At 42.4% G+C, this 20,043-nt stretch overlaps 9 protein-coding genes across 10 annotated transcripts; 7 read left to right on the top strand and 2 right to left on the bottom strand.

The window, feature by feature from the left end:
• Positions 1-198: 198 nt before the first annotated feature.
• Positions 199-1,048, top strand: LOC6557176 (signal recognition particle 19 kDa protein). Its single transcript, XM_001983754.3, has 2 exons — positions 199-357; positions 417-1,048. The coding sequence occupies exons 1-2, from the start codon at positions 293-295 to the stop codon at positions 835-837; spliced, it is 486 nt and encodes a 161-aa protein (XP_001983790.1). The 5' UTR covers positions 199-292; the 3' UTR covers positions 838-1,048.
• A 92-nt stretch (positions 1,049-1,140) lies between these two features.
• LOC6557460 lies at positions 1,141-2,675 on the top strand. The gene is made up of 2 exons (XM_032742841.2): positions 1,141-2,227; positions 2,303-2,675. Exons 1-2 carry the CDS (start codon positions 1,220-1,222, stop codon positions 2,495-2,497), a joined length of 1,203 nt encoding a protein of 400 aa, XP_032598732.1. The 5' UTR covers positions 1,141-1,219; the 3' UTR covers positions 2,498-2,675.
• A 330-nt stretch (positions 2,676-3,005) lies between these two features.
• LOC6557432 (major facilitator superfamily domain-containing protein 8) lies at positions 3,006-8,134 on the top strand. The gene is made up of 6 exons (XM_001983756.2): positions 3,006-3,063; positions 5,967-6,221; positions 6,289-6,792; positions 6,851-7,002; positions 7,067-7,663; positions 7,735-8,134. Exons 2-6 carry the CDS (start codon positions 6,030-6,032, stop codon positions 7,895-7,897), a joined length of 1,608 nt encoding a protein of 535 aa, XP_001983792.1. The 5' UTR covers positions 3,006-3,063; positions 5,967-6,029; the 3' UTR covers positions 7,898-8,134.
• On the bottom strand, positions 8,071-10,721 carry LOC116804997 (RNA-binding protein lark). The gene is made up of 4 exons (XM_032734491.1): positions 10,576-10,721; positions 9,369-10,263; positions 8,750-8,988; positions 8,071-8,684 (listed from the first exon to the last, which is right to left on the bottom strand). Exons 2-4 carry the CDS (start codon positions 10,056-10,058, stop codon positions 8,567-8,569), a joined length of 1,047 nt encoding a protein of 348 aa, XP_032590382.1. The 5' UTR covers positions 10,059-10,263; positions 10,576-10,721; the 3' UTR covers positions 8,071-8,566.
• A 272-nt stretch (positions 10,722-10,993) lies between these two features.
• On the top strand, positions 10,994-13,849 carry LOC6557428 (N-acetyltransferase eco). The gene is made up of 2 exons (XM_001983757.3): positions 10,994-13,494; positions 13,557-13,849. Exons 1-2 carry the CDS (start codon positions 11,057-11,059, stop codon positions 13,759-13,761), a joined length of 2,643 nt encoding a protein of 880 aa, XP_001983793.1. The 5' UTR covers positions 10,994-11,056; the 3' UTR covers positions 13,762-13,849.
• A 417-nt stretch (positions 13,850-14,266) lies between these two features.
• Positions 14,267-15,292, top strand: LOC6557508. Its single transcript, XM_001983758.3, has 3 exons — positions 14,267-14,471; positions 14,641-15,059; positions 15,119-15,292. The coding sequence occupies exons 2-3, from the start codon at positions 14,766-14,768 to the stop codon at positions 15,290-15,292; spliced, it is 468 nt and encodes a 155-aa protein (XP_001983794.1). The 5' UTR covers positions 14,267-14,471; positions 14,641-14,765.
• A 6-nt stretch (positions 15,293-15,298) lies between these two features.
• LOC116805696 lies at positions 15,299-15,472 on the top strand. The gene has a single exon (XM_043215471.1). The coding sequence runs from the start codon at positions 15,299-15,301 to the stop codon at positions 15,470-15,472; it is 174 nt and encodes a 57-aa protein (XP_043071406.1).
• A 518-nt stretch (positions 15,473-15,990) lies between these two features.
• On the bottom strand, positions 15,991-17,630 carry LOC116805693. 2 transcript variants are annotated; one of them, XM_032739319.2, is made up of 5 exons: positions 17,406-17,630; positions 17,236-17,339; positions 17,043-17,162; positions 16,647-16,983; positions 16,011-16,588 (listed from the first exon to the last, which is right to left on the bottom strand). In XM_032739319.2, the coding sequence occupies exons 3-5, from the start codon at positions 17,147-17,149 to the stop codon at positions 16,091-16,093; spliced, it is 942 nt and encodes a 313-aa protein (XP_032595210.1). In that variant the 5' UTR covers positions 17,150-17,162; positions 17,236-17,339; positions 17,406-17,630; the 3' UTR covers positions 16,011-16,090. The 2 variants fall into 2 exon arrangements, with proteins under 2 accessions (XP_032595206.1, XP_032595210.1); XM_032739315.2 differs by lacking the exon at positions 17,236-17,339 and having other exon boundaries at positions 15,991-16,588; positions 17,406-17,596.
• On the top strand, positions 17,624-19,974 carry LOC6557485. The gene has a single exon (XM_001983759.3). It carries the CDS (start codon positions 17,654-17,656, stop codon positions 19,751-19,753), a length of 2,100 nt encoding a protein of 699 aa, XP_001983795.1. The 5' UTR covers positions 17,624-17,653; the 3' UTR covers positions 19,754-19,974.
• Positions 19,975-20,043: the final 69 nt, after the last annotated feature.

Below are 20,043 nucleotides of genomic sequence, written 5' to 3'. Positions count from 1 at the left end.
AGTAGAAAATATCAAAACTTGTGGAAATATACTTAGTTATTTTCATAACAGAGTTATGTGTATTATAATTTCGTATTTTAATGAGTAACTGGTGATATACAGCCGTGGAATACCCTTAAGATTCATTAAATTATAGAATTTTTTAAAAATAGTTTTGCAACACTTCTCTTGTCGCGATTCTGAAAAAGTATCGATAACGATTAATTAATTAATAAGGCAAGGTGCCTGCGTGGAAAATAAATAAGCTTTTTAATATTTTAACGCTTTGTTTGTGAGGAAACTCAATCCAACAATGGCGGCATCCCAGCCCGTGCGCATGAATTGGCATCCCAATATGAAACATAACGAAGTGGAGCGGTAAGAAGAGCATGAACTCAACCAGTCACAACAAAAACACCTGTATTCTTGTTTTTCAGATGGATTTGCATATATCCTGCCTATATTAACAGCAAAAAAACCCGCCAGGAGGGTCGCCGCCTGCCCCAAGAGAACTGCGTCGACAATCCAACGTATGTGGAGATTCGCGATGTGCTCTCCGTGTCCAATATGCATTTTGTTGTGGAAAACAAACAGTACTGCCGCGAGAAGAGTAGGGAACTCCAGTTCCGAGGACGTGTTCGTGTCCAGCTACGCAACGCGGATGGAACACTGTGCAGCAGCGAGTTCCCCACGCGCGAGTCAATCATGCAGCATGTGGCCAGCAAAATACCGCAGCTGAAAACGCGACAGAACAAACCGAATGAGCTGCAGCCACAACCACAAACGAGTGGAGCTGCCGCCTCTGGTGGTGCCGGTGGCGGTGGCGGAGGCAAAAAGGGCAAGGGAAAGCGCCGCTGAATCGAAAACAAAATTTCTTTATGACAGTTGTTTAGTTGGTTTTTTGTAATAAATTCTATAACAAAGTATTTCATGTGTGTAGAAAGTTCAAGTGCAAGAATTCGACCTTGGTCGATTAAATTTAAGAAATTAGTACGCATGTCTAAGCTGACCCTAAAATGGAAGCAGCTTAAATACTTGTATTAATAAACAATTGTGCATATGTGCTCAATCGAAAATGTCTCAAGATCAGACGGTGTCAGCATAAAATTCCGGCGAACAGCAAAGCAAAACAAATCACAATCAAAATTCGACTGACAGTCACGAAGCGGTAGCTGTGAAAAACTAAAATAGCGTCTACGATTTCACCCAGTCAGCGTATAAAATCCACAGAGTGTCGCCAATGCACAGCCAAAACCCAATTGGACAGGTACGAGCGGAGTACACACAATACACAATGCAACGGGATAGACAGAATATAATTTACTCCACTTGTGCCATTCTATTGATGGTATTGGTGCTGGTTACCCAATTAAGCGTCACTTCCGCCTCTGGTGTGACAACAACGACCTCGACAGCAGCACCAGCTTCGACGTCCCGCTACGATAATCCCCTGGTGGAGCACAAGCATGAACGGAATTGTAAGGCGCTCTGTGAGCATTGCGGCTGCCTGGGATTCTACTGCGGAGAGGAGTGCATCTGCGAGTGCAACAACGAAAACTCCGATACGGAATGCATTCACACCATGCAGGTGAATGCGCGCACCCTGAACACACCCTTCAAGATCCTTATCCAGGGACCCAGCAACAATCGCTTCGTGCGCAACGCCCAGCAGTTCGAGCAGAAGCGGGAGATGGTCACCAGAAGTGCTGTTGACCCCAAGAGCACACGTAATCGTCGCTCCACAATTATCATCTACAAGCCATCGTCGTCCTCTTCTTCGGGTGGAAAGCGAGCTGCTTTGTCCTTGAACGCTCTGGAGACACCAGAGACAAAGGCAAAGATATCGGAGCTTGGACGTCATAAACGTTCCGTGGATCATCTGGAATGGTTCAATGATTTCGCCAGTTCGCTGGTGCGTCCGTCACCCTTGGGCCACCGTCAAAAGCAGCGCGAGGCAAAGGCTGCCGCATTCAAGCGTCAGGCAGTAGATCCAATACCAAGGCCACTTCGGGAACCCTGGTTCCTAGAGCAGCCACGTCTCAATCGACCGGCTCCATTGTTCAAGCGTCATCAGCTCAATTACGACTCTCAAAGCTCAAGAAATGCAAAGAAAAGCCGGAGAATACGACCCGTTTCCATTGAGGAGGAGGAGTCTGAGACTAAAGCCCGTAAGCCAGGGCCAGATATACGTCCGATCCGTGATGCGCTTCAGGTAGTGGAGCGTATTCCTCGCGTGCTTCAGGATACGGTAAGTCATTTGGCCGCCGACGAAAACAACGGCGATGTCTTCAGTCTGAATATTATGAACGATGTCCTCCCGAAGAAAATCAAGCGCAAGGATAAGAAGCAGTTAAGCCGACGTCGCATCAATGCTAAAGATCGGGATGAACACGCCGCTCCAGCTGCTAGTGCCGTTACACTTGCTCCTCTTACCCTGCCCGCCGCTCCACTCGCACCTGGTGGTCTGCTCCTGCCCTGGCTGCGTCAGCAACGCTTGAGGCGTTTGCGTGGACACTAATATATGCGATTGGCTATTAACTTGGGGTATCTCATTTAACACTGTTTTATATTTTTAAGTATGCATGGGATGACTGTATATAAGTCTATGTATTTTGGGCTTTAGAAAATAAGTGTCTTCCTTTGGCAATTTTGTAATTTCCCTTAAATGTATTAAAAATTTAAACTATCCAATCGAATTTGGCGTGTTTAATTAACGAATCTTTGTTTTTTGTTAATGCTGTTTAGTTTCGTATATTATAATAAGGTCATACCTTAAAACAATATACCCAAAATTCAACATTTTAGCTGCATGAAATCTAAAACAGTTTTCAGTGTTTTGTGCTGCATGCATTCCAGCTGCAACTGCAAAAACGCACAAAACAATAACCGTAGTGCATACTTTTAGGGATCGCCATTAATCGAAGCCAACACAAGAGAAGAGAGCGAGAAAACGACATCTCACTCAAACGTTGGCCGTAGATGTCAACGGTCTCCAGTTGAGCTGATCAGCTGCGCTGAGCAGTGTGCCTTCAGCCGTTGATCGAAATAGACTTGTTTGGCGACGTTTCAGCAGTGTCTCAGCAGGTAGCTAACAATTTGGTAATATGGAGTAAAGAAAATACAAATCAGTACTAAGCGCGAGCCACAAAGAGAGAGAAATTTTCTTTCTCTTGTGAATAAGCTTGTATGTGTTTAAATGTGTGTATATGTAACGTTACAAAGTGCAACAAATTACAACAACAACAAAAGAAAAACAGGCACATCGCCGTATCGCTCGGCTGCTTGTGTGTTAGCCCCACTTGTTTTGATGGTGTTCGCCACCAAGAGATGATGACCATAATCATACACATATACAAACGTGTGTGTATCTTCAAGTGTGCCTGTCTGTGTAGTAACAAAACAAAAATAAAAACAATGAAGTAAATGCGACAAAGATACAATGTATATAAATAAATACATATGTGTAAATATAGTTGTACGTAAAAGCACCAAGAATACAATCCGAAACTAGGCTAGGCTTCGAAATACTTTGTATTCATATTCATAGCTATAGCTGCTTCCATAAAAGAGTTAATTGAAATTTGTTCGTCAATTAAAGTGTAAATCAATGCATCTGACAATTGGTTTAATAAAAAAAAAAAAAAAAAAAAAAAAAAAATTTTTTTTTTTTTTTTTTAAATTAAAAAGGAAAATAAAAAAAATTATTTTTTTTAAATAAAAAAATTTTTTTATTTTTTTTAAAATTTAAAAAAAAATTTTTTATTTAATTATTTTATATAAATATTTTTTTTTTTTAAATAAATAAATTGGGTTTTTTTTTATGGGTTGGTTTGTTTTTTTTTTTATTTTTTTTTTTTTTTTTTTTTTTTTTTTTTTTTTTTTTTTTTTTGTTTTTTTGTGGTGTAAAAAATTTTTTTTTTTTTTTTTTTTTTTTTTTTTTTTTTTATAATTTTATTTTTTTTTTTTTTTTTTTTTTTTTTTTTTTTTTTTTTTTTGTAAAACCACAAAAAAGGTATTATGAAGGGGGGAAAAATTAAAAAAAAAAAAAAAATATTAAAATAAATTTTTTTTGTTTTATTTTTTTTTTATAAAATAAAAAAATATAAAATTTGTTAATTTAAATTTTTTATAATTTTTTTTGGGGTTTTGGGGGGGGGAGGGGGGGGGGGGGGGGGGGGGGGAAGGGAAACAAAAAAGTTTTTCACAAAAAGGGGGGGGGGGGGGGGGGAGAAAAAAAAAGGAAAAAAAAAAATTTTTGGTCTAAAAAAAAATTTAAAGGGGGGGGGGGGGGGGGGGGGAAAGGGGGGGGGGGGGAAATTGGGGGGGGGGGTGGGGAAAAAAAATTTTAATTTTTGAGGAACAAGGGAAAAGGGATTTTTTAATAAAAAAAAAAAAAGGGGTTGGGGGGGGTTTTAAAAAAACCAATTTGGAAGAGGTTTGGGGTTTTGGGGAAAAGTTATTTTTTTTATTTGGGTAAAATTAAAATTTTTTTTTGGGGGGGGGGGGGTAATTTGGGGGGGGAGCCCCAAAATTGGGGGGGGGCCCAAAAATAAAAGGGAAAAAGAAAAAAAGGGGGGGGGGGGGTTTGGGGTTGGGGGTTTTTTCCCGGAAGCCGGCGTCGGAAATTGAACAACAAAAAATATGTATATAAAGCATAAATGTACAATTAAATATATAAAAAAAAAAAAAATAAAAAAATTTTTTTTTGGAAAGGGAAAAAAAAAAAAAAAAAAAAAAAAAGAAAAATTTTTTTTTTTTAAAAAAAAAATTGGTTAGGGTTTTTTAAAGGGGAAAAGTTTTTTATAAAAAATATTAAAATCCTTATTTAATTTTTTATACGCCTAATATAATTTTTTTTTTTTTTTTTTTTTTTTTTTTTTTTTTAAAAAAAAATAATTTTTTTTTTTCAAAAGTAAAAAAAAAAAAAAAAAATTGGTATTTAAATTTTTTTTTTTTTTTTTTTTTTTTAAAAGTTAAAGCACTTTAAATATTTTGCTAGGCCTGTTCCAGTTGAACTGCGAGACACTGTACGTATGTTCCATGCACTAATTAATGAAATATATGGAATATCTCATCTAATCTAAACCCAAATTTAAAAGTCAGAATTGCAGTGCGCAAATATTGGCATTGTAAAGAGTCATGTAATAAAATGTTAGGGCTTGGTTGTTTTTAGCATACTACTAAAGTTTCTCGCATGGCTAAGCGATAAAAGATAACCAACACACAGCGAAGCACATTAACCCATAGCACACACACACACACGTTCAGCTGCTTGTGCTAACGAGTTGGACGCGATAAGCAGTCGTATTAATTTGACGATAAAAAAATAGAACAAAACAAAACAGCTGAGAGATCGGCATTTATTTACCAGCAAGCGGTGATTCTGCCACAATTGTGACTAAATGGACAGAAGGAGGGTTAAGTGCTTAATGTGAATGTGCTTTGTCCAAACGTGAAAACAGTACAGCCTGATTAATACCCTGTACGCAGTTCTTAAATAACAAAATGAACAAAATAAGTACGTTTATTTTTATTTTTTGTGCTATTTATGGAAATTTGCTACGATCTACATATAATTGAAAAAGTGACTCAATTTCGTGTTAACCATTAACAAAATATGTATGAAATTGGAATTAAAAAAGCACATCACTGATTTTTCAAAAGTGTTCACATATAAACCTTTTTTTAAACTAGAATAAATACATCATGTGAATAGTGTAGTGTCACTAGCACTTTAAATTTCGACATGTTTTCTATTATTCCCTTGCCTGGCAGAATGGCAACCTCTTAAAAATGACAATAGGTGAATTAGTTATAGGGATAGGTAAAGTGTTGATTTATGTATTTAGTGTATAACTAAATTGACCAACTACTGTTTCAGCAGATAAGCCCGGGCCTAACAAGATACATACATCCCATATCTCATATTTCATCAACAACAACGACTTATTATCATGGACACAAGAAATTCTCTTCATTGTTCGTAGCATGTGCCAGAATCAGTAAAGATAGGGAAATACACAAACTTCAAGTGCGTCCACAAGTATATCATGGAGGCGTGGCGCAAGATTCGCGCACGCATGGCAACCAGAGGGCTGCCCGCCGAGCTTGATGATGATCTGGAAACGGTGGAGGAATATACACAACGCTGGCGCTCCGTGCGGATCATTTACTTTACTATGTTCCTAATGGCGCTGGGCTTTAGCATCATATTAACTGGAATTTGGCCATTCCTCAACGAGGTGCGCGACCTTTATAAGTTCATATGTGTCACATATATTCATTTATTTAACGCAAGGCATTTTGTAGCTAGATCCCAGTGCGGGCAAAGAGTTTATGGGTCTGATTGTGGCAGCCAATCCATTGGGCCAAATGATCTTCAGTCCCATCTTTGGTTGGTGGGGCAACAAATTGGGCAAAATTCGCATACCACTGCTCCTCTCGCTGGCCCTATTCACACTGGCCAGCGGGGTATATTCCTCCTTGGAGCTCGTGGATAATGTTAAGTACTGGATGCTGGCCTCGCGTTTCCTTATCGGTGTCAGCTCGGCAAACATTGCCCTGTGCCGTTCCTATTTGTCGGCAGCGACGCGTCTCAGCGAACGCACCCACGCCGTCTCCATGGTCTCACTAGCCCAGGTGCTGGGCTTCATCATTGGTCCTGGTCTGCAAGCACTGGTGACGCCTCTGGGCCGCGGTGGTTTAGCGTTGTTTGGCGACAACATGCACATTAACATGTATACCGCCTCCGGATGGATCAATGTGTTGATGAGCATGTCCAACTTTGTGATGTTTTTGCCGGGCATATTCGAGGTAACTTAAGATTCAGAGTCCATCACCTTTGTTCTCACTTTAACAAGTCTCATTACAGGAACATAAAATTGCGGCTCGAGAGATTATGGTGATGCAGGGCGGCACCTCGGAGCGCGACACGTGGAAGGCCATAAAACCAAATTATTATTCCGCCTGGACGCTGATTGTGGCATTCTTTGTGCTCGTCTTTAACTTTGTGCTGTTGGAGACGTAAGTTCTCAAAACACTCGAATCTCAAATTTGCCCACAAGCGGCATCTATTATCTCCTTGCAGCTTGGGCACGTCACTCACCATGGATATGTTTGCCTGGACAAATAATGAGGCCCTCTACTACATGGGAATGTTTATGGCAATTGCAGCCATCATTTCGTTGGTCACCTTTGTGCTTATTGGACCGCTGTGCAGAATGTTTGCGGAGCGTTATGTGCTCATCTGGGGTGGCTTCTCGCTGATGGTCGTGGGTCGTCTACTATATATACCCTGGGGACCAGATCCGCCTAAGCTGGCCGTAGCTTATAATGCCAGCGCCAATTTAACCAACCAGGATCCCATCTATTTGGGTTGTCCGCCATCGCAGGACTGGTGCCCCGATTTGCCAGCCCTGACATTAACTCAGTTCATTATTGGATTTGCACTAACATCGGTGGGTTATCCCATCGGCGTTACGCTAATACAGACGATATTCTCCAAGGTGCTTGGCCCGAGACCACAAGGCGTCTGGATGGGCATGCTGACCGGCGCGGGCTGCTTGTCCCGTGTCATGGGTCCCGTTTTCGTTGGCTTGATCTACACACGGCTAGGCACCTATTGGACATTCGGTTTTACATCGATTATGATGTTAATTTCTATGATTTGGTTGCTCTGCAGCAAGTAAGTAGCTCTCAGTTATTGTTCAACTCTCAACGTTAATCGTTAAATCATCTCCATTGTAATCCTTTCAGCCGTGTACTTATACCACCAAACTTCGAGAAGCCATCGGTGGAGATGAAGGAGCTGAATAAGAGCAATGGCAATGAGCCAATTGCGTCCAAGATCGAAGAAGTGGACAAACTTCTAACGGCGTCGAAGGCGATACAAATACAACCCACACAATCCCAGGCATAGTGTCTTCGTGTGTTCCAGCAATAGCTGAATGACTGCCCCCCGTACGCTACACATTCTATATGAATTTTTAGATAGTAATTTAACAATTACAGTTACATACAAATATGTATATTTTTGATACAGACTTTTATCAATCAAACAGTTATTGATTTCTCCACAAAAGCACAAACAAATATTGATGCTTATTAAATTTTATTGGAATATAAACGCTCAAATCCAATAAAAATGTCTATTACATTTTCTTCGTTTAAAAATTAACTTCTTTGATGAAATAGTGATATGCAACGAACGATAATATGCGACGCAATCTTTGTCACAATGCCACACACTCGTTACATTGTTACAATCACTATCAGTCAGAAATACTAGATTATTTATGAATAGTATGATAGGGATGCCTAGAATGGACTCTATGATTATGTTTTTTTTTTTTGTTGATCTCCTTTTTACTGTCTACCAAAGCGGTGGCAGCCACATACGTAAAAACGGCAACTGCTGCAGTTGCTGATGTTGAGGATGGTGCGCTGGCGGCCAATAAAGAAGCCAACATGGTTGACCGCGGGAAGCGTTATAGTTGTAAATGGGTAGAAACTGTGGTGCAGTTGCCGCAAATGCACCACCCAAAGCAGCCGCTGTCACTCAGCTGCTGCCGTTATAATAAAACTCATCTCAGTAGGGCGCATAACGACGTCCTGGAGGCGATGGGCCGCGCATGCCGCGCGACGAAATCATGCGCTCATCGAAAGAGTCACGACTGAAGTCCTCATAGCCATGCGGTGTCGGTGAGCTAAGCCATACAGATAAGTATCAGAATTACAAGTTCATTGTCAAAGATAAGCAATAAACAATTACCCGTAACGACTCATGCCATTGCTGCTGCGTGGCGGCGGTGGTGAACGCCGACTGAACATGGTATCATAGCCACGTGAAACGCTGCAGGAGCGCAGACTGCCGCTCAGCTGTGGGGGCAACGGCATCGGCTCACGACGCGAAATTGGCGGCGGTGGGAAATCACGCATTCGTGATGATTGATAGCGACGCTCGTACAGATCGCGTGAATCCTCGAAACGTCGATCATAGTAATCGTAATCCTATAGTTGTACAAAGAAAGGCAGTTCGCATATTAATAGGTAACAGATTATCGCACCTTCAATGGTTTCAGTTTAGATACGTTTTTAGGGTATTTGCGGCGAGTCGTTTTGAAGCTTAACTGTTTAAAGATCTGAAGAATAAGAATAAGTTTCCGGATTACATGAATTGCGCTTAAGCGTTTAAAATTAAGAACTGTGCTTTGGAATCGCCAAAAGAACTCAATAAGTATTTAAGTCTAATTTGGATTTTTAAAACTTTCGAAAAATGTGAATATTTAATGTTGGTAAAATTGATCTTTGATTTGTAATCTTCAAGCAGTTAACTCTCTTAAGCGACCTGTCGAGATTAGCAAAATTGTGTGTTTGTTGTTCGCATTTACCCTAAAGCCGTCCATAATGCGATCACGCAGGAATGGCGGCGGTGGTGGCGGATACGGATCACGACTGTACATGCGATCTCTGTAGCCACCGGCGCTTAGAGGTGGTGGTGGCTCGCGTCCACCGGTGCCTGTCCAGCGCGGACATTCTTTCGACCAATGACCGGAACGGCCGCAACGATAACACTGCTCCGGATCGCCCATGCCCGGCTTGGGGCGCACACGACTGGTGGAGACCTGCACCTTGAGCGGCTGGCCATCGACAACGCGACCGTTCAATTCCTTGATAGCATCCTGCACATCACCGACACAATCCAAATGGACGAAACCATAGTTTCGCACAATGTCGCACTCGACGACGGTGCCGTATTTCTGAAACAGTTCGCGCACCTCCGGCGCTCGCGTTTTGTCGGTTAAATTCCCAACGAAGATTTTTGTTGTCGGCGTATTTGGGGCGCGTCGGCTTTTGGCGGCCTCCACCTTGATGGCATTATCGTTCAAAACGTAACCGTTCAAGTTCTGTATGGCATCGCGACCCTGTTGTTCGGTTTCCATATGAACGAACCCATAGTTCTTCACCACATCGCATTCGACGACAGTACCGTATTTTTCGAATAGCGCACGCAATTCGGTTGCCTGCGTCTTCTCATCGAGATTACCGATGAACAACTTGAACGTGCCGGCTCCGGGCATCACGGCGGCGGGTTCGGCTACGGCGTCGTCCACGGTTCTTGCGTTATATGAATATCTTCGGGAAGCTTGTCTGCGTTACGTACGTACGCGAGCGATTCTCGTGTCCGTGTTTTGGTTTGTTTTGCTTTTGTATTTTAACGCGTTATTTGACTCAGCGGCAGCTTCGAGGAGCGACGGAGACAGCGACGACGACGGCGACCGCGACCTCAAAGTGGAAGAAGAAGAAGCATGGCAATTTTTCATTTTGATTTTGAGTAGTTCAGCAGAGCAATTAAGTCGAAGCAAATTATATCAAACAAAAAAAAACCAAGAACAAATGTGTGAACGCGATCCATTTAAACTCTAGTAGTATCTATACACATGCACAAGCGCGTGAAAAATTATTTCCATTTCCACACAATATATACAAAGACAAGATGGCGGCGACAGCGACGGCGACTAGGCGAAACCGTAGTTTAGTTGCGGCAGGACGGCGACTTCAATTGTAAATATCTTCAAAAATTTAATAACTTCTTACCTGTGAACTGCTTGTGCGACACAAAAATAAGGCTTAAATTGTAGTTTTTGTTCTTTTCCCCATTAACTCAAGCAAACTGCTACGTTCTCAACTGCTCAGCAGAAAAACGATTTTTGTGTGTATATGCCAGAGCTGTTATCGATTTCACTGCAGTTGTCGATAGAAGTAAGAGCCTCAACTAATTGCTAAGAGTGGCATAAAACTTGAATTGAAGTTACTTTTCCAAAGTATCATAAAACATATTTGGAATAAAAACAGCTACGCTTTTTACTTACACATTTGTATAATATTACTAAAATGTTTTGGTGGAACTCCCCTAAAAAGTGATGGAAATAATTTACGATATAAATTTTATCATTTATCGATATGTTTAATTTCAGGGACTCATCATTCGTGTCTTTGACAGCACTGGCATTCTGAATTAGCGCTCTTATTAAAAAAGCGGGAAATATAATTGTTAATTGTTATTAAACTAAGAGTTATGGAAACCCCAACGGGACATGCAGCACGATCCACTCGCATCGCCACGCCTCGTCTTTCGGAGCGCAAGAAACAATTGTTTCGTAGTCGCAGCTGTATACTAGATCAGGTAGATGACGATGCTGATGTTGAGGATCCACTGCTGGGCTTAACTCCTCTGAAACCTAGACACCAACATAAATATACCAGAGACGCTGAGATGCCAACTAATGTGCGGAATCTGTTTGATAAAGGTGCCAAGAGAGAGGGACATGGAATGCGTATGCTGCGCAGTAGCACCAGCAGTTCACCCGAGACAAATAAGGAAAACAAGATCGCATCCACGACACGTGGCTCTGGTGTATCCGTGGGTTCGGATGAGCAATTGCCTCATTTGTTTAACACCACAATGCGCATCAACAGCACAAGTAGCACCTCCACAAGCCATAATTCTAGTCCACGGACGCCTAAAACACGAAAATCCAACGTAGACTCGGACACTGATAAATCTCCCACTCCTTGTCAAGCAACTAAGCGTTCCCACAAGTTAACGGATATCAGAACAGTTGAGTCCTCACCGGAGTCACCTCAGTGCAAGCAGCGCAAGATGCAAAGTGAATGTATTCCAACAGTGGCGTTTTATTCGCACGCTGCCACCTCTCGCGCTGCTCAGCGCCAATCAGCCGCATCACAATCCCAATCAGCACGCAAAAGCCAGCAGCAACGTGCCGCTAGATCAAGGGTTATTTCGCCCACATCTCGTCCAAGGCTGGGCATTAATAGGGGCGTGGCTCACAAGATTCGCAAGCCACAACGTCCCTACGGTGGAGTTACAAATTTTGACGACATTTTGAGCTCATTGCGCAATGAGAAGCTTCGCCTGTTGATTACTAACAAGCGGGAAGAACGTGCCAAGGTGGAGGAGGTGCACGAAACGATGCGCCGCGCCAAGGATCCCATTAAAATGGCCAAGCCCCTAAGCACTATGGCCTTAGACGACGACAACAACAACGATAATAATAATAATAATAACAGCAAGGAAGCCTTATCACTTTCAGCCTCGTCGACAACAAACGACTTTTCCGATCTCAGCGATGACGAGTTGTGTGAAACGAATTCGATTTCTACGGCCATGGAGCTGGAACCGGTTATTCCATTAATCCGTCATGAAGCAGATACTTCTCCAAAGGCGGACGCCGAGGACTTGAGCAAGCGCAAATTTTTTAAGTCCGGACGGCGCAGTAGCACCTGCATGGAGGTACGGATAACGGGGAATATACGTGCCACTGTCAGCCAGGGCAAGATTTCATTGGTGGAGGCCCCGGTGAAGAGGCAGCGACAAGTGCGCGTCAAATCGGCAACGATATTCTCAGCGGAGCAGGCCACCGTGGATGCGATAATACGTAATATGGATGATACCGTTGTAGATGAGATTGTTGAATCAGCACCATCAGTTGAATCAGCGCCACAATCGACGCCAATGCCCAGTGTGAAAATGGAGCAGGTGACGTTGCCGCCAGATCCTTATGCAAAGTATCGTCAGCAATTACCCTATCAGACGAACGATCCCGCAATTATCGAACAGCAAACGTTGCTGCTCGAGTTTTTAATCACTAACAACATTTGCACAGATGACAACTTTGAAATATTCATAGCTGATCCAGAAAATCATCAGGAGGAGGCCGCGCGCATTGTCGATCATCTCTATAAGGTGGTCAATGCGGAGCAGCAAGAGCTGCAAGTACCTGAGTGCGACAATGTAATAGTTAATAAGGAGACGCCTTCCGAAAAGCCGCCTGCGGCTACTGAGCCTACACCGGCCACTGAGTCACCTTCGGCCACTGAGCTAGCTCCAGCAACTGAGCCAACATCGGCCACTGAACAACCTCCGGCCACTGACCAAACGGCGGTCACATTGTTTCCCATATTCACACAGCGTCTGCAACCGTTGCAACAAAAGGCAACTCGTCGCAAATTGGATGCCAGAGCACGTTTGATGGCTGTTGCCAGTGGTGCCAATCAGTTCCAAATCGATGCCGGGCAAAAGGCCTTTGGTGCCCGCCAGTGTCAGCAGTGTGGATTAGTATATACCGTCCACGAGCCCGAGGAGGAGCAATTGCATCGTGAATATCACGATTCTGTGAATGTGTTACGTTTCAAGGGCTGGATAGATGAGGACATTGTGGCCGTCTATCCGGACTGGGCGGCCGATGGACGCATTGTGAGGCTAAATGAACTAGCGCCAGCTGCCCGCTTGCAGCGTCTCAGAGATCTTATTGGTGTGGTTGATAAGGAACTGGGCTACTCCTCGTATATTGTGCCAAAGACATTTGTTGCCTACTTTGCCGTGCGCAAGCAGCAAATCGTTGGTGTGTGCCTTGTCCAGCCACTGGAGCGGGCTCATCGCTTTATTCAAGTCGATGGCACCGACTACTTTAGTGAGGAGACTTTTGAGGCCAGGTAAGTGCTGCATAGATGTCTTCCGTATCGGTTAAAAACTTTAATGTTGTTCGTTCTTTTAGTTGTGGACTGTCGCGCATTTGGGTCTCACCATTTCAACGTCGGAAGGGGATCGCCAGTAAATTGCTCCGCGCTGTGCAATCTCACACGGTGTTGGGCATTGAAATATCCCGTGATCGCATTGCATTTAGTACGCCGACAGATGATGGACGTGCTTTCGCGCGTCATTTTACGCAGAATGACAATTTTCTGACTTACGACCAGTAAAAATTGCTCCATTTTGGCTATTGAATAGTTTGAAAATGGGTCTCGTTGGTTATTGTTTGCTACCAGACATATCGTAAGTACCAATATATCGTCTTGCCTGCAATTCCGTTTCCTCTACACTGACGAAATCCTCGCACTTCCTGCGTCCCACCGGGAGGCGTTCGTCAGCTCGATCCCAACCTGAGCCGATGGCTAGCCGGCAGGGTGATTTTGGTGCTTACGATAGACAAGGTGTAACAAGATTTCTTTATTTATACTGTTTCAAATCAAATAAAACATGATTTTTAATTACAAGAGTACATTTACATTTTCCTTGCAAATATAAAAATTATGTTCAACATAGAGTAAAAGCACTAAGCAAATTGATCTTGAGCTTAATTATAGGTTCGATTCTGACAAAGTTATAGAATTTCGAAGTTTCTGAATGCCATTTATAATTGCTAAAATAAAAACTTGGTTCAAATGCGCACCCAAAGTGTAAATAACACGATAAATACTTATCGATAGTTAAACTCAAGCATCGATGGCTGACAGCAGTGTATCTTGAGAATCGATAATTTAGCTAAATTGTGAGCCAGGCTTGGGCGTTGTTTTTATTGCAGCTATCAGAAAACAATTGAACTGTTAATTATAAACACATATACATCGCTTAAAGGTGAATTAAAGTGTGTCCAATTCCTTTTGCAGTTGACTTTTATTAAGCGCAAATGGTAAGTGGAAGAAATTAAAGAAAACAAGAGAAAAGGCAACGCGGCACTCGATGCCACGCCCAATATGACGGATTAAAAGTAAACGGAATTGAACCGAATTTATTGGGGTTGAATATAACGTGGTGTAGTCAACGTTTCTTATTGTCTTATTGTTTCCTTCCATTTGCAGACAATTCGGTTTTGTGGAAGGAATATATTGTGGCTAATAGAGAAAAAGGGCCAGCGACTGCATTAGTCATTGGCAGCTTTGAAAACACACTCAAAAGTAAATAAAGCACAGACCCTGTCCAGACTATGTCCACAATCGAAGAGGAGCGTACAGCGTACATAAATAATCCATATTTTACTGGTCCCATCTACGGCAGCTATAAGCCGTTTTATGTGACCATTGCCATTTGCACTGTTGTCCTCGGCTCGATAATCATATTAAATATTATTTTGGGCTGCTGCTCCAAGCATCGCAAGTACTGGCAAGACAGGCATACAGGCAATCGTTGGCTAGTTTCCATTTGGTCTTCGACGCCACACAAGCAACCACCGCTAGACTTTACTGAGCTCAAAGACGCATCCTATTTCGATCGTTTACATGTAAGATGTGAAATACATTGCTGTGCCTCAAGAGAATGTTACATTTTCCCCATTTGCAGCCCACGACACACCAGCAAGTGTTCTCCGACGACGTCGTCGTATCCGTTGACGATTTAGAGCCTGTACATCAGCCGCATCATCAGCGTCCACCACGTCCACAGGGTCGTACATTACATCAACAGCGCCAGCGCGAAGAATACGTTGAGCTACAGAAGCGCGAGAGCGACATCTAAGCAGAAATGGCTTTATACTTTCTATATCCCGCCGTTGCTGCCGTGGCCCTCTTCGTTGTAGGCGTCATTATTGTCATGCTACGTTGGGGTCCGCGCCTCTGCGGGCTGCGTCATCATGCTCTGCCCGATAATTATGATATGCGGGAGAAGACCTATGAGCATGAAATTAGTTATGCCTGATACATATCGCCATTTCAAATACATTATTCGCGAGAAGCTTTTTAAACACATCCACAACAACTAACCATACTTATCATAAGATTCGTTTTTTACTACTACTAACTTTTCACTGGCACCAAACAAAAATGTAATTGTGTCTGCTAAAGTACACAATTTATTTAAATACGCAGTACAAAGTGCCTACTACATTTAATTAAAATTAATTTCAAACAGCCTTTCAATCATTCATAACAAACAAAGAAAAGAAATTCGTGCCTTCTACATTGAAAAATCTCATTAAGAAATGTTTGCCGTCCAAGTGTCTTCTAGTATTGTAAGATTGCTCCTTAATAAGTATGTACCCTTTTGGTAACCGATGTAATCAGTATATAATCAATTATATTCCAAACTGAATCGATTCAGATTTAAAACATGTCAATTTTGTATGCACAATTTAAACGAACATATTTTAAAACTATGCAAACCTATACATTTGTATTTATACCCTTATACCATTTTGACAAATAAATAAAGTGTACTTTTCAATAAATAATGTGCATCTGAACTCCATAGTTACAGGTGCTCAGAACTTTTAATTTTAAACATAAAACAAAAATGGAACCTTTTGATATAATCGGATTAATATTTTGCATTTGCAAACAATTTCATTTTATATTCAGCAATGCAAATGGAAGACAGCAATTCGTACTTCTTTTCAACTGTTAGTAAGTTGGATTCACCTGGTCCAGCGCAAAAATCATATGAAGACATCGATGTAAATTTTATGGTTTTTAATAGTCTATATATGTATTGATTATTATCCATTTGCTTAACAGACGTATCTTTCTCTTCATACACATTGCTTCCATTTTCATAATTCTTGCACATGTCCTCCTTTTTTTTATTCTCATTTGTTTCTAGCGCTCTGTCATTTGGCTTCAAACAATCTTCACTTTGATCTTCGGCAAGTGTACTATCGAGTAATCCGTGCATTTTGCAATAACGATCGATTACACTGAGGCGCAGCTTGTCCGCCACACAAGTAATCAAGTTCTCCATAAACTTTAAAAAGACATCTGAGGTAAGATCATAGACGGCAGCAGTATCAATGTACGATAACGGATTCGATCGAAATTTCTGAAATAGTAGTTTACAATTTTTGACTGGATTTGGCATAATTTATAGCAGTATTTACCTTTTTAATGCTATTAATTAAATCTTCGTTTTCGATTTGGTGACTATATTCAAACAAATCAATTGTCAAATTCACATCCAAGCCAGTGGCCAAGCGCCGTTTGATCACATAAAAACAATTGGTAGTGAGAGATGAAACCATAAACTTTTTGCTCAGATATATTAACGTTTGGAGTGTCCGCAAATCATAGGACTCCAGTCGCTCGTTGTCATTTAAGTATAGATAATCCAAAAATTTTTTAAAATCGTGTCCCAAGACATCATCAAGAACAATATTTTCCGGAATGTTTGCTTCCTCGAAGTCGCCCGCAAACATACGCTCAAAAACAGGCGAAACACTACAGATTTATTTGTATTAGCTATTTAATGTGAATATATATAATAGCAATATACGCACCTCATCAGCACAAATTTGTGACACTTAAGCAGGGTCTTGTTGCCATCGTCGTCATAAACTACGAAACTACAATCCGACAAGTGGCCTGTCTTAAGTAAATGTTCCATGCGCTGTCGGCGTCTAAAATTTTTAAAAATGAAACAAAATTATTACTATAAGGATTATAGGATTATAATATAGGGTATATGCGAACCAATATTAAACAATTTAAGGTCTAGATATTAGAGTATTCGAGATCGAAACTGTTAAGATCTGAGCGATGGTGATTCCGCTGCTAATGCTAAAACAAATTATATCCTGAGCAGCAAGATATTTTCATAATAAACTTGGATAATTAATTTTATTTACTTAGAAATCGCTCACCCAAGATCCTGCCAGATAGCGTCCGAGCCCTGCATTCTGTAATTATTGAGTTAAACAACAAACGGCTTGCGCAGACGAAAGTAGCGGCATCAATGCGAAAGGATGCAAACAGTGCTGCAAAGCGTTCAAGCACACGGTTGCGAATATCCAAGCAAAAACGGTCACTTTGTCACATCAGCTGTTTTCTGTGTCTGTTGCCGTTGTTGAATTCAATACTAAATTAGGCACCCACCTGCTATATTATCAGAATGACTTTACTATATTACATTTGGATCGGTATAGGCCTACTGCCGTTCACCCAAGCAGCAATAAGCGAGTGCCCCACACGCAGCGTGCCACAGGTTCGAGCCGAAGTGGGGTCATCAGGTGAGATGTCTCTCATGTTTTACTACGTGTCGTGGTCGAGCGATGCCAGACAGGCCCGTTTGGTGTACGATGGAGTGGCGCATTACTACAAGGATTACGCCTCCTTCGGTGCCATCGATTGCTGGCACATGCAGTGCAACTGCAGTCGCACACATCGACAGCTCCCCGGCATGGCAGCTAATGGCGGATATCCGGATAAATGGCCCACGTTGATGGTAAATTATGGACGACATGTGAGGCTGCAGTATCAGGGCGCCTGGCATTTCGAGGATCTGACGAGATTTCTGAACAACCTGATACAACCCATCGATCGTGTTCACAGCACAGTTGAGCTGGGCGCTCTTTGGAAGATCTCTGATGCCGTTGTCTTGGCCCTGCTGGACTCGGCAGATAGCCTGGCCTACAGGCGTTTTGTGGCGACCGCTTTGCATTGGCTGGAATATGATCCGGAGCGTAATGTACGCTATGCGGTTACATTTGGAAAAAGCGCAAAGCAAATGCTTAAAGTAAAGCAATTAACGCTGCCACAACTGGTGGTCATCGATAATCGTCACGGCCTGCATAGTTACAACATAACAAATGCAAATGGGTGGCAGCCCATGGAGATACTGCATTGGGTGCGCCCCAAAGTTAATCCGCTTCAGGCAGCTGGTTATGGCACGCCAGTGAAGATTGCAATCAAAGCACGTCACATGCCCGTGCTGGCGCTGGGCATACGGCTGCATCAGCAGTCGCTAGTCGTGGGCGATGAGCTGGCACGCAAGGAGAACGTAGACTGTGAGCAGTATTGGCTGCGGGAGCTGCAGGAGTCGAGTAAGTTGCGTAAATGGTCGCTATTGCAAATGCCTAGAGAACTTTATGGAGGTGAGCAGCTAGGCAAGCATAGCTATCGAGGATTACAACTCAATGCAACCACGCTGGCCAACTACTACAACATAAATGCCTATCTAAATTATCTATGGTCCCAGCACACCCACGTCAACCACTTGGAGACGGAGGCACGACAGCTGCTGGCGCTGCACACACGCAATCGCTGCTTAGCGCACACGCACGCTCAGCAAGGAACACCTGCCTTAAAGATTGGCATCGCTAAGCTGGTCAGCAAATATGGTCAGTTGTTGTGGCAGCATTCGACAGAGCATTTGTCGCAGAATCGATCCCTCGCCGTGGTGCTCTTCGATGCGACGAAATATCGTGACTTTCTGCAGCAGCTGGGCATCGATCAACAATACCAACAGCAACGCAAAAGAGATACGTCTGCTGTGCAGGTTTTTATTGTGGACGCCGCCGCAGAATCGTTGCATGTCATGCCGCAGCATCAGCCGTTTTCCTATCTAGCACTCAAGGAGTTCATTAAGCAGTTCTATGCCAGGCAGCTGCCACGACTGCAGAGGAACTCTGTTTTGGTCCCTGTCGTTCCCAGCCGGCAGACATCGTACGTACATACATACAATCGCCAGTTGCTGTTGGAGGCACTGCAGCGACCTAATGCGACTAATGTGGTGCTAATCCATCGACCGGATTGCGCCTTGTCTGCCGTCATGTCACTGGAGCTGATGCAGGTGGCAGCTCTGTTGCGCAGTCCCGAACTGAATTTTATACGGTTCGATAGCCAAGCAAATGATTTGCCGTGGGAGCTTACCATGCCGGAGACGCCAGCATTGTTTGTGTTTCCCCAATCTCGACCCATCGAATCTGCGCTGTTTCCAATTGATGCACGCGCGGATACGGCAAACATAATGTCCTTTATTCTTGCACAGTTGGAACCGGAGCAGCAGTTACGCTTAGTGCTGGCCAGCTGTCGGCGGCGTATGCGGCATGCGCGCAGTTGTCTGGACTTTGCTGGAAAATTGGTGTTGCAACACGTTAGTCAATACTTAAAATACTGGGAGATATTTGTGAAGGAACGCGATCTAATCTTGTCCCATCTCAGGCAGTTCAATGAAATGCACATTGCCATCGAGAGTAGTATAAAGTTATGATTTTTAAAGATCTGTGCTCACTGTGCTAGAATCTTACTAAAAACATGACCGTAAAACTATTTAGCATATAAGTATTGGGTAAGATGTAAGCAAGATGGATTTATTTTATCTGATATTTTTAAGGCAAAACTAGTTTTACTAAATGTTATTAGCCAATAAGTCAATTAGTAAATATTTAAAAGAATCCTCAAACTCTGTTAATTGAAAGCAATATATAATTATTTATAATGATAAATTAATTGGACAACCGAATTGGTTTTTTAAAAATATAAATCAGTAATTAGTGTGAC

Source organism: Drosophila grimshawi, unplaced genomic scaffold (assembly GCF_018153295.1).
Source record: "Drosophila grimshawi isolate 15287-2541.00 unplaced genomic scaffold, ASM1815329v1 contig_44, whole genome shotgun sequence".
Lineage (NCBI taxonomy): Eukaryota > Metazoa > Arthropoda > Insecta > Diptera > Drosophilidae > Drosophila > Drosophila grimshawi.
Note: the sequence above shows the minus strand (reverse complement) of the source record. Positions and strands in the feature narration are given on the sequence as shown.

Excerpts from the sequence above, each read along its gene's own strand:
- LOC116804997 (XM_032734491.1), bottom strand. The coding sequence starts at position 10,058 with ATGCCCGGAGCCGGCACGTTCAAGTTGTTCATCGGTAATCTCGATGAG. Across the intron at positions 8,989-9,368 it reads GCATTATGGACGGCTTTAGG|GATTACGATTACTATGATCG; the intron begins GTAAATGCGAAC and ends GTACAACTATAG. Across the intron at positions 8,685-8,749 it reads AATGGCATGAGTCGTTACGG|CTCACCGACACCGCATGGCT; the intron begins GTAATTGTTTAT and ends TGTATGGCTTAG.
- LOC6557428 (XM_001983757.3), top strand. The coding sequence starts at position 11,057 with ATGGAAACCCCAACGGGACATGCAGCACGATCCACTCGCATCGCCACG. Across the intron at positions 13,495-13,556 it reads GAGGAGACTTTTGAGGCCAG|TTGTGGACTGTCGCGCATTT; the intron begins GTAAGTGCTGCA and ends TCGTTCTTTTAG.
- LOC116805696 (XM_043215471.1), top strand. The coding sequence starts at position 15,299 with ATGGCTTTATACTTTCTATATCCCGCCGTTGCTGCCGTGGCCCTCTTC.
- LOC6557176 (XM_001983754.3), top strand. The coding sequence starts at position 293 with ATGGCGGCATCCCAGCCCGTGCGCATGAATTGGCATCCCAATATGAAA. Across the intron at positions 358-416 it reads AAACATAACGAAGTGGAGCG|ATGGATTTGCATATATCCTG; the intron begins GTAAGAAGAGCA and ends CTTGTTTTTCAG.
- LOC6557508 (XM_001983758.3), top strand. The coding sequence starts at position 14,766 with ATGTCCACAATCGAAGAGGAGCGTACAGCGTACATAAATAATCCATAT. Across the intron at positions 15,060-15,118 it reads CCTATTTCGATCGTTTACAT|CCCACGACACACCAGCAAGT; the intron begins GTAAGATGTGAA and ends CCCCATTTGCAG.
- LOC116805693 (XM_032739315.2), bottom strand. The coding sequence starts at position 17,440 with ATGCAGGGCTCGGACGCTATCTGGCAGGATCTTGG. Across the intron at positions 16,984-17,042 it reads CACAAATTTGTGCTGATGAG|TGTTTCGCCTGTTTTTGAGC; the intron begins GTGCGTATATTG and ends ATAAATCTGTAG. Across the intron at positions 16,589-16,646 it reads TAATTAATAGCATTAAAAAG|AAATTTCGATCGAATCCGTT; the intron begins GTAAATACTGCT and ends CTACTATTTCAG.
- LOC6557485 (XM_001983759.3), top strand. The coding sequence starts at position 17,654 with ATGACTTTACTATATTACATTTGGATCGGTATAGGCCTACTGCCGTTC.
- LOC6557460 (XM_032742841.2), top strand. The coding sequence starts at position 1,220 with ATGCACAGCCAAAACCCAATTGGACAGGTACGAGCGGAGTACACACAA. Across the intron at positions 2,228-2,302 it reads CTCGCGTGCTTCAGGATACG|AAAATCAAGCGCAAGGATAA; the intron begins GTAAGTCATTTG and ends GTCCTCCCGAAG.
- LOC6557432 (XM_001983756.2), top strand. The coding sequence starts at position 6,030 with ATGGAGGCGTGGCGCAAGATTCGCGCACGCATGGCAACCAGAGGGCTG. Across the intron at positions 7,003-7,066 it reads AACTTTGTGCTGTTGGAGAC|CTTGGGCACGTCACTCACCA; the intron begins GTAAGTTCTCAA and ends ATCTCCTTGCAG. Across the intron at positions 7,664-7,734 it reads ATTTGGTTGCTCTGCAGCAA|CCGTGTACTTATACCACCAA; the intron begins GTAAGTAGCTCT and ends TAATCCTTTCAG.